This window comes from Homarus americanus, unplaced genomic scaffold, assembly GCF_018991925.1.
Source record: "Homarus americanus isolate GMGI-L3 unplaced genomic scaffold, GMGI_Hamer_2.0 scaffold42442, whole genome shotgun sequence".
In the NCBI taxonomy this organism is placed as follows: Eukaryota; Metazoa; Arthropoda; class Malacostraca; order Decapoda; family Nephropidae; genus Homarus; species Homarus americanus.
Window position 1 is genome coordinate 533,409 of NW_024742103.1, and position 15,146 is coordinate 548,554.

The 15,146-nt window shown below is 41.0% G+C and overlaps 1 protein-coding gene across 2 annotated transcripts in view; it reads right to left on the reverse strand.

Annotated features, from left to right (window-relative positions):
• The window catches only part of LOC121876484 (putative neural-cadherin 2), a 63,075-nt gene that overhangs the window by 16,928 nt on the left and 31,001 nt on the right, over nt 1-15,146 (reverse strand). For both annotated transcript variants that reach the window (XM_042381588.1, XM_042381587.1), the window contains exons 6-13: nt 14,450-14,627; nt 10,929-11,073; nt 10,467-10,555; nt 9,753-9,916; nt 9,432-9,581; nt 9,087-9,263; nt 7,398-7,800; nt 3,219-3,421 (exon numbers count right to left, since the gene is read on the reverse strand). In XM_042381588.1, coding sequence (XP_042237522.1) covers nt 3,219-3,421; nt 7,398-7,800; nt 9,087-9,263; nt 9,432-9,581; nt 9,753-9,916; nt 10,467-10,555; nt 10,929-11,073; nt 14,450-14,627 — 1,509 coding nt within the window. The remainder of the gene's footprint in view (nt 1-3,218; nt 3,422-7,397; nt 7,801-9,086; nt 9,264-9,431; nt 9,582-9,752; nt 9,917-10,466; nt 10,556-10,928; nt 11,074-14,449; nt 14,628-15,146) is intronic.

The window sequence follows — 15,146 nt, forward strand, 5'->3', positions numbered from 1 at the left end:
TGGGTACAATACAACACATGGTCTAGTAACATTGAGTAGGTGAGTTATCCTTTAACAGTGTTTCCCGTTTTCTGAGATTCTACATGCGCGGTGGATTTGAATGTTATATAGCGTAATATGAATTAAATGGGGTTTTTAGGAATGACAATAATGTGCGCAGTACATGGTTACACGGCTAGTGTTCATCTCAACACGACTTATTCATATTATGCTCCACTGTCCACAAAACACGAGTGAAACTAATGAGTTACCCAGAGAGACAGGTTTTCCCTAGCGAGATACCATCCATTTTCTCTTAAAATTCCAGAAATAATATTTTAAACTGTAAATTTAAGAGATAACCTGTATGAGTAGCCATAAGTAATGTATACCTGCTGAGAGCTGAAGCATATAAGATGTCTGGAGTATATGTTGAAAGCTTCATCTATCTTTATGCGTAGTGTAAATTGTGTTAAGACGACGTGTTTTAACGGCCTAGTGCAAGGAATTATTATCAAGCCTTTATCCGTCCCATAGGAAGTGACGAGTAGCAGCAAAAAAAAAAGAAACCCATTATTATAGCAGCTACCCCACTTAAGGCCAAAACTTGTCCGGTCTCACACACACACAGAGTTATGGGAAGTTTAAATTGCACTTTGTAGTTGAGGCTTTAACAGAAATCAAATAAACTCTCTTATCGGTGCAGCTCAGGTTTATAGCTGTGTCATAAAACTCTTGGGGGCGAGATGAAGAAGTGGGCAAGATGTTTCAGTGTAAAGCCAAATGAATGGGGAGTTGTACAGGGAGAGACTTTCATAATGTCTAGTTAGGCTGAGGGAGGAGGGTGGGTAAGGTGATAACATGTTGAACTTATAAGATATTCAGGAATTATTGATTAGAGAGAGAGAATAAATCTATCATCATCACTGCAAGATTTATACTGTACAATACATAACACAATTTCTCCGTGAAGGAAGGTACAGTACTGGCTACAGCACACCTTTCAAAAGTACCTAAATATTTGTGGAAGGTTACCTGGGCTACGTGTGCAGGAGAAGTTATTTATTACAGGTGAGATACTAACCACGGAGATATATATTATGGGTCGTGGCAGGTAGACTCATTGCCGTAGGAGTTTTTAAATAAGAGTTGATAAAATATGACTGCAGTATTATGTGCATGAAATATATACATTTTTTTAATACCATGATAAATGAGGGGTTTAAAGAAGAGAAGAATTGGCCTGAGAAGGATGAAGCATATATCCATGTATCCTAACAAGTACAGTATCATCAATATCAAATTTATTTAAGTTACGAAAATATTAATACATCACATCTGTACACTGTCACATCACATCACATCTGTACACTGTCGAGTTTCACCATTCATTAATAGATCTATAATATTAATGAAGAATATATCATTGTTATTGACAGTTTAAATTGAAATTACATACAAAATATTGGAGGAAATTGTTATACCAGATTAATAATAAAGCGTATATTCTTCTATAGAATATTGTACATTAAAATTATATAAAAATAAAACATATTTAAGGGTTTTCTATATTAGGTTAATTACTCTGGTGAAGTCTGCTTATTTTCTAATTGGGTTAGAGGGGAGATGAAGGATGATAGAAACTGGGGGTCTAATCTTCAGGTGAAATAAGCTGGGGTGTCTAATCTTCAGGTGAAATAAGCTGGGGTGTCTAATTCCTGTGTTATTACGTTATCTCACATATATCATAAATATAACACAAATAAGAACCAGATGATAAAGTAATGGGGAAGCAGAGAGATGCAGGAGGAGACGTACAAAGGAATGTTCAGTTGCTGCGGGGAAAATATAGATGTCTCTGCCTGCTGAGATGATGAGAAGAGGAAGGTTAGTCCTTGAACAATGTTACAAGTCTATCAATAGGAAATAAAATACATTCACGACTGTATGTAACTTTGTAAGATTAATTTGTCTCCTTAAATGACTGGATCACCTGAAGATTAGACCCACCAGTTTATTTCACCTGAAAATTAATCACCCTAACCTAACCCAAGGTGATAAAACTTTAACCTAGTCTAACCTAACTCAAATAGCGTTAAGGTGTTAAATCAACCCCATTAATGGATCATTAGTATTACCTCGACGTCAACCACTTAAGTAAATATTTAAAAAATCACCTTGACTGCCTCGTTCGCAAAACGATGTACTTGAGTGCCATAAGATGTGGGTCAGCACACGATTAGTTACAAACTCATTAAAACTAAAACTAAAGACTTTTATTTTCAACTTCAGGGGCGTGAGGTGAGATGGGAGGAGGTGAAAGTAGGTGTGGGAGGAGGACAAGGGAGGGGCAGAGGTGGTAGGGATGATATGGAGGGAGGGAGAGGAAAGGGTTGAGGGAGGATAAGAGGCAGAGGGTAGGGAGAGATGGAGGGAGGGAGGGAGAGGAGAGGAGGTCGAGGAGGATATGGGAGGGGCAGAGGGTGGTGTAGGATGATATGGGAGGGAGGGAGAGGAGGTCGAGGAGGATACGGGAGGGACAGAGGGTGGTGTAGGATGATATGGGAGGGAGGGAGAGGAGGTCGAGGAGGATATGGGAGGGGCAGAGGGTGATGTAGGATGATATGGGAGGGTGGGAGAGGAAACAGGAGGCGGAGGCAGGTGGTGTATGATATGGGAGGAGGAGGGAGAGGAGGCCGAGGAGGATAGGAGGGGCAGAGGGTGGTGTAGGATGATATGGGAGGGAGGGAGAGGAGGTCGAGGAGGATATGGGAGGGGCAGAGGGTGGTGTAGGATGATATGGGAGGGAGGGAGAGGAGGTCGAGGAGGATACGGGAGGGGCAGAGGGTGATGTAGGATGATATGGGAGGGTGGGAGAGGAGTATCAGGGACAGGAGAGAAATACCGAGTTCCTGGCTAATTGGAGGGAGATGATTAGTGTGCAATAAAGGGTTACGAGCTAATGGTTGGGTGTGAGGACAAGGGAAGGAATGGGGAGGGATGCAACTTGTAGGCGAGGACCTCACCCTGGGTATTATTATCACGTATATCACTAATATTTAAACTGCTAGACTAACATGTAAAGAGAATCACACGGAATGTTTCTCATGCTAGAGGGACAAATGTAAACAGACACGGGTCCTTAACTTGATCCTAAGTAAGTGTTTTAATGGTCGGAAGAACAGACGAACATACTCTTCAAATAGTCATAAGTCTTAGCCAGAAACACAGACACATACCCTGAACCTGGTGATGGTGACGGTCTTGTTGGCGGGCTTCATGGGGTTGTCATTAAGGTCAGCGATGGTGATGGTGATGGTGGCGGTGGTGACGAGGCTGTGAGCGTCACCCAGCACGAGGGGCAGCAGCCGAGTCACCGACACCTCCCTATCCAGAGGTCCGAGTGACGTCACCACTGCCACCCCGCGACCCTCGTCCCCCTCTAGTGAGTGATATAGGTGAAGGTTATAATAGGCTCATCGTTCACAGAAATATATTGTCAACAGGACTGATCAAGTTTTGGGTTAAAAGCTACTTTAATGGGGAAAACGTGGCGTGCTGGCAAGTGAGGCCTTGGTCGGAGACAATTACCGTTCACAGATGTGTTTTTGTTTATGTTATGCACCGTTGTATAGCTTCCTTTCTTATTAGTCTGATAAATAATAGTGATACGGTCACTAGAGTTACAAAGTAAACATTTATTTCAAAACAATCAGGTCAGTTTAAACATACCACAGAAGCTACAATACATGTAGGTGAAGGAGAATCAGCACAAGAGACTGTACTGTACTGTACTGTACTGTACTGTACTGTCAGGAAACAATCATTTTAGTGAACAATGACCTGAGACGATGTGTCTACACACACACTATAAAGTGCCGATAAATCTATTGCTGATATTCGTGCGTGTGAATACCAGCAACAGACTTGTACTGAGGAAATGATCTTACGATGAACAAGGGAACGCCACCTAAGGTACTCATGTCTGAACATACAGGCGTGTCAATTAAAACAAACTGATACCTTTAGCAAGCCATCACATAGCGCAGCGTCGTCTGGACGCCTGCACATAACACCTACCGCACACACACACACACACACATATATATATATATATATATATATATATATATATATATATATATATATATATATATATATATATATATATATATATATATATATATATATATATATATATGTGTGTGTGTGTGTGTGTGTGTGTGTGTATGTAGTAATTTGAGAGGCGAACTATACTGCAATTTTGATATACAATTACCGTGATGACAAAAATTTGCTGTAATCACTTGTATAATGTGTGGCCGTGTTGACGACACACACACACACACACACACACACACACACACACACACACACACACACACACACTCTGCATCAAAGAGGCCAATTTACTGTACATATATTGGAAATTATTAATCGTCGCTCGTAACAAAACCTTTACAACAACTGACGCGTGGTGCCATCTATAATAGAATTTCTGTTTTAATGTAATTGTTCTGTCTCCCTTCACCATAAAAGATATCAATTTCACTGTGGAATTGAATATCAAGTACTTACTACCAGTGAACCATTCATCAACACAGTAAATATATTAATACTCATGTTCTACATATATAAAAACACGTCACGGAGGGGACACAGTATGCCCTTTATTCCCCTAAAATGATGGGTGAGGTGAGGGCGTGTAGCCACGGTGCTGTCTGTCCGCCAGCCACCAGACAACTGGTGTCCGCACCATAATTGAAGTTCAATCGGGCGCACTGCAACCACTTCATTCACTTGTTCTTTTATACAGTTGATGAACTCATTCGATTTTGGTCTCGGTCGCAGAGTCGGTCATTCTGTTGGCGGCTCTAGATCTTTTATATGTCCGTGGGCGTTGTATGTATGTATGTATGTATGTATGTATGTATGTATGTATGTATGTATGTATGTATCTATGTATGTACAGTAAGTATGTACAGTATGTATGTAATGTATGTATCTATGTATGTACAGTATGTATGTATGTATGTATGTACAGTATGTATGTACAGTATGTATGTAATGTATGTATGTATGTATGTATGTATGTATGTATGTACATGTATGTATGTATGTACAGTACAGTATGTATGTACAGTATGTATGTACAGTATGTATGTATGTATGTATGTATGTATGTATGTACAGTATGTATGTATGTACAGTATGTATGTATGTACAGTATGTATGTATGTACAGTATGTATATATGTATGTATGTATGTATGTTGATAAAATCACACAAGAAAAAGGGGAAACAATGAAGCACCTCAGCTTTCGCCTTTATTCAGTTGCCTCTGAAGATGTCTTGAATAAAAACGAAAGCTAAGGTGCTCCATTGTTTCCCCTTTTTCTTGTGTGATTTTATCAAGATTTATCTTATCCGAGTTTCCATTGTGGATCTACATGAAGTATGTGTGTTGTATAAACAACATTAAATGCTTCTGGGGTCAGGACGAGGCTCTAACACTGGTATTTCCCTGGGTCGTTCATCTACAGCAAGTAATATGATTTATAAACAGCTTGAGGGTGTGTAATGTGCCTTAGGGATAATTACAATACATTTGATTCCTTTTAGTAAATTTGAAGGTGGTGTGTTTTACTATCGGGGTCAAAAGTTCACTCCCGCCCAAAATGAAGCAGCATCGACCCCAAATGAGATGGAACAGTCAGGGTAAGTCAGTTCGGAGACTCATTCCCCTGACTCGGATTCAATACGGGGAGCGAACATTTGGCCCTGATTGTACATAAAGGAGAAGTCACGTAAAAAATCAACCTGAAAATATAACTGAATAACGTGAATACTAACGTAATTTGGGTAAAGTTTGGTGAAGATAACGAAAGACGTCTTAAATGAAATACTTTAACCATGATCATCACATGTACTAATAGTCATGGCATTATAGTAATTATAAAAGTTATGGTGCAATTTTAAAGTTTAATTGGACAATTATTCCAAAAGACGCCTGGCATATATCTCACTCAGTTTACTGAGCATAGTTTAGGGTGAAGATTACGACCATATATCCAGCTCTTCATCTGATGTATTAAGGGGCCATTATACTCGTGCATTTTCCACCAGCCTCTGGTCAGATTTGCTCCGTCTCCAAAAACAGAGCATCATACTGTACACACCTCGCGTAGGTCCACCTCCAACCTCACACCATAACAAACATGGCGGAACTGTTAGGGACGATATACTACTTTAGAGGGATAGCTGCAGGAATTCCCTTATTTTGTCAACCTAACCTAACCTTTCACTTTTTTATTCTATGAGATACGCCGCTGTTGTTGCATACTGGTTGCCATAATCGAGGCGCCATGTGGTATGGGAAGTTTGTTTTCGAATGTAAACGGGAATCAAATGAAAGTTTATCAATCTTCGGGTAAAGAGTAAACCCGTTAATATTCAATGTTTGGTTACCATTGTGAAACATCCAAATGAAATTTAATTATCTCTGACAGAGTTACACTCTAGACAAATGAAAATGACGCAACTTCCCGGTAGAGCAAAGTAATGAAAAACGGGTTTAATCCTTCGTGCACTGAACAATTCCTATGTCATGTAGCCAATGAGCTTCACGCTAAATTCGGGTCAAAATTTGTGATAAAAGTTTTAATTGGTGCATCAAAGGAAGGCTGGTGTGTGTAGCGTCATCTGAATAGTAATGTGACGTCAGACAGCGACAATCATCTCATCACTGGCTTTATATTTAATAATGTTTTGTGATGGAAGTGTATCAGTAAGTTCCTGTACTATTAGGAAATATTACATGTACCTTAATCTTTGTGAGCAACATTGTGTCGTGCGTTTTGGATGTAATATTCCAATAATATATTAGATTGCGAGTGATAATTTCAATATATTTTCTCGTGTATTTAAATCCGTCTGTACAGGGTGTCTCATAATCACCTAAATTGTTCTTGTGCTCTTCCAGGTACGGGACACTATACCAGGACACGTTCCTCAGCAGCTGACGTCAGGTATCAACTATACGTGTAGCTTCAGAAACAATACAGTGGGCTCTATTATCCACATACACTGTGCAATTTCAGGTTATCCTTTATAACTGTTCCTTAAGCAGCCTGAGGCAAGGCAGCAGGCGAGACTCATCACATTACAAAGGACTACAAGACGAAGTAATGGGCCACTCTGACCAGCTATTATTACAATAATTCTTCCTTGTACTAACTTAGTACATTCTGAACATTATTGTTTTGAAGGAGATTCAATGACGGACTTCCCTCAAATAATTTGTGCTCTTTAGTATTTTAAAGTATTTAAGATTTTCAAAACCTCCGTCGAGTGCTGGAGGAGTTTCCCCATTTAACGTCTCTACATATAATGTCTCATTAATATTCTAGAACACTTACTTTCGTCGAAGTCGACAGCGAAGTTCTCCTTTATGTGTGTGGGGGCGTCGTCTGCCAGCTGCACAGTAAATGGCGGGCCATGGCCCAAGGACCAGTCGTCAGCGTCGTCCAGCTTTAGGTCGCCCACGTGTCGCGGCCCACTGTTCTCCAGGACGTACAGGGTGTCGGGGTTGGCCACGTTGGGGGCGTTATCGTTCACGTCCGTCACTGTGAGGAGGATGGTGGCAGTCGCTGTGAGGGCCGGGGCGCCACTGTCCACTGCCAACACACGGACCACGTGACGCTCTGCTGCCTCACGGTCTAGTTGGCGGCGGAGATGTACACGACCCACTGAGTCCACAGCGAAGAGTCTGAAGGGATCGCTGCTGGGGTCGATGGTGTAGCGCACTTCATCTTCCCCGCCCTAAGAGAGGATACAGGATAATGTGTAGCTGTTGTCAGTAAATGTCTCTCAGTATGACTACCTGTTTTATGTATACAGTATACTGTATACGTGTACTGTATAAATATACAATACCTATGTTCCCCAGAGTCGTTGGGGGAACATCTTCCATACTAACGTTTCGGAAACTCCTTATTCCGTCATCATAAACAATAAAGAACAAAAGAAGAATAACGACAATAGAATGTAGATGTAACACTTCACTATTTTTACGCACCTAAACAAGATATTTTACGAGTTTTGTTTACAAGAGAAGTTGTTCCTTGCCTCGAGAATACCTCCTACTTTCCCTGACTTTCTTCCCGAGTAACACCACGTCCACTTACTTTAAAAAGGGAAAATGAGCTAACCAAACTTACTTCACCTTATCTTACTTTACTAAAAGGTATTCTAATATAGTTTGGTTAGGTTAGGTTAAGATGGTTCATGTCCTCTTTCATAAACCGTTGTACATCGTTTAATAAATTAATACCTCGCGATTGCCGACTACATGAATTCTAAAACTAATAATACTTTCAACATTACCATTGAAATAAACTAATGGATTTCAATGACATACATATTTATAACATGAAACTGCAATTAATCAATCAACACAGTGAGACTCTTATGTCGGCCGTTGAATAATGGATACGCTTCTTAGCTTCTCCGTGCCTTATCTGCCTCTGTCCACAACCAACACCTCACACTGGGTGGTCAGCTAGGGGGCTACAGTGCTTGTTTATACGGGAAAAGAAATGGTGTTTAGTTTAGTCGATGTAACCCCTATAGCCCTCATTATAACCAGAGCTGTAACTTAATTTTTTGATTGGTGATTGAGTAATGTATTTACTAACCTGGAATATTGTAGTGTACGAGCCTAAAGACTTTAGTTGTTTAAGTTTAGCAGTACATTAAAACCAACACACATACCCGAGATGGGTCGAGTTCTGAATGGTATTTCTGGCATTAAATATTACACGAACATTGAGGATAAAACTATTGGAACGGTTTGTTGATTCTGTTATCCAGGATGATACCAGGATACTCTTATGGCCGGGATATATTATGGGATAATACAAAACATCCTGAGGGAAGAGTCGTAGGTTTTGTTGATTAATGAAATACATATTAAAGTTTTACCAATATATACTTTATGTATCTGATGGACTTTGTTGGTCAGTGTTTAAGAGTAGATAACGTTTATACTATCTACTGTATGATATAATCTGCAATTTTTGTCAATTTAGCAATGTTGAAGTAATTACCTGGTCCTTATCAGTGGCGGTGAAGGTAGCGAGGGAGTGTCCCACAGGTGTGTCCTCAGACAAGGTGAGATTAACTCTGTGGGTGGACAGGTCGGGGACGTTGTCGTTATCGTCCACCAGGGCCACCACCACCCAGGTCGAGTCCATGTGTTCCTCGTCCTCCCACCGCCCCGCCTCCTGCAGTAGAAACATTATTATTATTTTAACATGTGTAGTCTTGTGACCAGGTAGTGCACATGATCATCGGGGTAATGAATTATTAAAAACCTAGTAAGGTGTTTCTCAAACTTTTTTTTTTTTATGAAACTATTCGAGTCAACATCATCCTTCCCCTGAGAATGTTACCTTATCAGAGACTTGGACCTTGAACCTGAACCCCTGGCGCTGGACGGGGTCTTCGTAGTCGAGTTTCTTAATGGCCTGGAGAGCACCGCTTCCGTGATCAGAGCTGACCAGACGGAACCTCTCCCATCCATACCCACTGTCTGCCATAATCTGGAGACAAGGTTGTTTACATTAGTGTGTGTGTGTGTGTGTGTGTGTGTGTGTGTGTGTGCAAGTAGGAATCAACACGTATGCAAATGACTGGACATCGGGTGGTGGATATTACGAGGGAACTGAACTAAAGTCAAGAGCTACACTGCGCCAGTAAGCGATCTAACTTACCCGAAAGACGAAGTTGTTTGTCACATCGGGGTCGTCGACGGCGAGGAAGGCGAGCGTGGTGTTGAGGGGGACAGACTCGTGCACCGTCAGTAGCCACTCTGGTCTGGAGAACTTTGGTGACACATCGTTCTTGTCGCTCACCGTCACCAGCACCGTCCCTGTACCTGCCCGGGGGGAGGGGGATCCTTTATATTAAGATCTGCCTCGGCTGGTGCATTGACTCTGGTCAGTATGTATGTATGGTGTGATAATGCGTCTGTGTGTAGTCTCTGAGTCTATGGAAACACCTACACAGCCACACACTCAACCAACAATATTGCTCTTTATTTTCTCTCCATTCGTTCGGTGTAAATGCTGAGTGGCCATCTGTTCATCACACTCACTCCCGGTAATACAGGTACAGTGAAATCTCCCTATAACGGACTTCTCTCTCCATGTATTCCGTTAAATGGAGGGTTTGATAACTAACAGACACCTCGACATGACGGACTTTAATCTACATAGTTCGTTAGATGTAAGTTTCCCATTTAACAGCCCCTTGATTTAATGGACTTTCCTCTCCATACACTCCGTTAGATAGAGGTGTCACTGTAAGCATTAATACATGAAGTAACAGCATCATGAATCACACCTGTTAGAATGGCTAATTTAAGAGTTACACCTGTGAGTACTTCCTGAAGGGTAACCAAAACATTGAGGGCAGCAGGTACTCACCCTTGAGGCCTCCACCGTCAGACGCCACCACCTGGATAGCGTAGAAGGGCGTCCTCTCTCGGTCCAGGCAACACAACGCTGTCTTAATCCTGTGAGGAGGAGGAAGAGTGGTGGAGGAGGGGAAGAGTGGTGGATGAGGTGGATAATACGATAGAGAGAGCAGGGAAGGGTGGATGAAGGGGGTTGAAGGGGTAGGTAAAAGGTAAGTAACAGTAAGGTAAAGGGAGACGTTCAGAATTAAGCTAAAAACCGGTTATATAAAACTACAAACAAACTATATAAAGAAGATTATAACGTTACTATTGATAACACAAGGAGGTTAATATTCCTGCTTTATCCTCCGTCCTGACTATTTCAATTAGAACTTTGATTCCTATACAGCAAACTTGTTTTTTCTTTGCATGGATAAAATCTATGTCCTTTGTTTTCTTAATTTTACCAATGGATAAATTTTCTAATCACCTGCCAGTGTGAGCATCAATGGTGAAGATAGGCTGGCCGGTGTGTTCATCAATAACGTTCTTCTCCACGGAGTAAGTGAGGATGGCGTTGGTGCTCTCAAGGGGGTCGTCGTAGTCTGTTGCCACCACTGTTGTCACCTCCGACCCTGCCAAGATGCCACACGTCATGGTCACAAGTTATTATTATTCAGTTTATTGGAACACTGAGAAATTCCTCCTTACACCAGCGAGCTTTCGTCTTCTACCTGTAGTAACCAACTTACTCTTACCTTTGATTAAAACTTATAACTATGCAAATTTCTATGTAACTTTCTTCATTAACCCTTTCATTACTTTTACTTAAAAACAATAATTACAACTTCAAAATAGGAACACAATTAAGGTGGTTGACAAGTGTCTGGTAATGCGTACAGCCGTTAAAAACGAAGGTACAATTTAACTATTGACAAACTATAGTAAAATCAAGGCATTTTTAAAACAACAAACACAAATATCAGTAACCATCGTAAATTATCGGAACAGTGTTACATATACCTGACATTAAACAAGTCACAAATTATGGCAGCGAAAGAAATATATCTAATACAACATTCCATAAGTTAGTAAGTCTTTGGCCAATAAAAGACAAGACTAACTCCCCAACAATCACCATGTTCTCCACATACTAACTCGTGATGTTGCTCAAATTATTATATTAAGTTACTTCAGTTAAAGTGCCTTGTAAACCTCGGATCAAGGAATATCCAGTAAGGAAGTATAACTCTCCTTTGAAATCATTATTTGTAATGAGTTGCCACAGCGAGACCCTAGCGCCACCTGATGGCAGAAGGACCAACTTTCCAAAGAAAACGACTACAAAATGAGGGCAAACTATTACTGTTTATTGAGCGAGATTTTAATGTTTTACAGTTTATTCCTTGGTATTAAAATAGAAAATTACAATATTTTTTCTTTAATGAAGTATTTTACTCAGGAGTTTATGCATAGTTACGATTAATTACTATTGATCCCAGAATATCTCGCGATATCAAGTGCACATGGCTTCAAAATGGCCCCAAAATGTCCATGATATTGGTTAGATTAAAAACAAAAACAATATTGGAGGGCTTACAGACCCCCCCCCCCCAGCTGGGTTTGTTCGCTGTGCTCACCAGGTTCCCCTACCCACAACCTCTTGCACCCCCTTTTGATATTCCTGGATCCGCCCCTGTTACAACCTAAGGTTAGAGAAGCGACAAGTTCAGAAAACTGCCAAGGCAAACTTTTTGGAGAGAGCCAAGAACTCTTGAAGCAATCTGCCAGTGTTGTGACGGCACAATGCGAGCTCATTCAAGACCACACTCCTCCAACACTGACGCAGGTACAGATACATTCTGGAGCCAGTGCATGCCAACAGTGCCAGACAGCCCAGGCGGTTAACGAGGCGGTGAATATGGGAAATATGTTTATTTATTTAGTAAAGATATATAAACGTGGTGAGTATGGATGTTATTTCAACTCATATTTTGCTTAAGTAGTGGATCCAGGTACTGCAGTAATGGTTGACTGTGTTGTTAATGGTTAAGTTAGGTCATATTAGTAACTATCATTGTATAGTCTGCCCACCACGCGTGCGTAATATAATGGCCGCTTAACCAATAGACATCAACGTTTCGCATATGACTGCTGCATCTGTATCCTGATCCCATTTTTAGTTCGATACTTATTTCCGAGTAACAGTTAATGTATAGCTATTGACTTTGACGTCAGATTATAAAATTGTAAATTATTCGTGAATGTCCCCGAGCGACAATGTTATGTTTTATATAGTTTGAAAATATACAGTACTACAATTATTTCAACTACACGATTTGTTCTTACAATATTTAGTTAGTACCAGAAACAACTTATGGAATTGAATAAAAAAAAAGAGCCGATAGATATTAATTTGCATGATACTTCAGGGGCGGATCCAGGAATATCAAAAGGGGGGTCCAAGAAGTTGTGGGTGGGGAACATGGCGAACACAGCGAGACCACCCAGCTGGGAGGTGAGCTGTATGCCCCCCAGGAAAAAATTGGGAAAAATTTTACTTTCACACAACCATGGAATCTTAGGAGTTTTATCTTTACAACCAATAGTTTAAACAACTCTAAGACACTTTTCTTCTATGACGTTTCCCTTGCAAATGACCTAATATGAACTAACCTAACCTCAACTCCCGGAATATATAAGTCATTTGCGAGTGAAACGACATACAAGAAAAGTGTCTTAGAGTTGTTTAAACTATTGGTTGTAAAGATAAAACTCCTAAGATTCCATGGTTGTGTGAAAGTAAAATTTTACCCAAATTGAAATCTGACCAATATCATGGGCATTTTGAGGCCATGTGCACTTGATATTAAGAGATAATTCGAGGTCAATAGTAATTACTTTTTACTATACATAAACGCCTGAGTACAATACTGCATTAAATAAAAAGTATTGGAATTTTCTAATGAAAAGGGGGGTCCGGACCCCCAGGGCAACCCCTGGATACGCCCCTGTACTTAATACGAAATGGTAACGGCAATGCACAGAACCTGACCTAACCAGAGTATTAAACAGAAAGAACTTACTTTGATATCTGGTACCAATGAGTGCAATTTTCTTGAAGCGGCATTGTGTACTTTAACGTTTATCACTTCTTGCACTGAAACATATTTCTTCCTCACTGTCATTTTTCTGCCGTATTTTGATCACCTGGTGCCCGTCCTGCCAACTGGTCCATGTTGACATAACTCTTGGAGGCGGGCGGTCTTCATCCTCCACAAACACACATAAGTTACGAGACGATGAACAGCCCACACAGAACGCTATAACTACGTAGTTAAATTTAAGATGGCGAACTTGTCTGGTCTTAAGAATCTGTTTCTTTTTTCACAAAACTGAGTTCCACTTCCAAAATATAAAAGCGAAAATTATTCTGAAGGTTCTACTGTAAACAAGGCAGATGGTGGCGCCACCTTACGCCAGAACGAGTAACCAAAACAGGGCATCTTCGAGTTATATTTCTTTAATGGATATTCCTTGCATAGGATGCACGTTATACTTCGCTAAGGGATTGGAAATCCTCAAAAGGTCTGGTGAGTAATCACAAGACAAAGAGTCCATCACAGCAAATAAAGTCAACCAGCACACACACGTACAGTATGGTCCGGGCGCTAACAGTGGCTGGTCTCGAAAACGTAGGCGACCGCCGTGACGCTACCTGGTAGGTTAGGTTAGGTTAGCGTTTGGGTGGTTAATCTTCAGGTGAAATAAGCTAGGGGACTAATCTTCAGGTTGTGGGGACTAATCTTCAGGTGAAATAAGCTAGGGGACTAATCTTCAGGTTGTGGGGACTAATCTTCAGGTGAAATAAGCTAGGGGGCTAATCTTCAGGTTGTGGGGACTAATCTTCAGGTGAAATAAGCTAGGGGACTAATCTTCAGGTTGTGGGGACTAATCTTCAGGTGAAATAAGCTAGGGGACTAATCTTCAGGTAATCTATTTGTTACCTACCTTCTCTACCATTCTCAGGGACAGTAGCGTTGATGGTGAGGTTGGCAAAGAAGGGAGCGTTGTCGTTGATGTCCTTCACGTTTACATTGACTATGGTAGAGGCGGTGTGGATGCCGTCAGTGGCCGAGATATTCAGTTCCCAACACGCCCTTCCTGTTGGCTGATCTCTGTCCAGCGGCTGTAAAGGAGGGGATGGTGACGGTGTTGGCCAGTGTTGAAGAACGTGTTTGGGTGAAATTATTGTGTTTAAACCTTACGTTCTTGACACACACACACACACACACACACACACACACACACACACACACACACATAATACACTCTCAAGAGACAACATTCACACACAACTTACCTACACCAGTCTGCTTTCTGCACACACACACACACACACACACATACAGATTATCGCACACCGCTGTACCACACAATAGAATCTGACGACAGATATATCAAATCAGGGGAGAGAGAGATCCCTAATACGGTATTGGAAACATCAAGCTCTGTACCGACCAACACACACACATAACACCATCCCATGTGCATCCGGGAGGTCCGGAGCTAATGTGGAAGATTAACGCGCAGATAAAGCATGAATCATGACCATGTGCATCATCTGTCCACAATCGGATTGGACAGGAAACTAGAGAAGCTTCCTGCCTGACAGACCCAAAGTTGTCGTAGCAAATAAATAAAATCT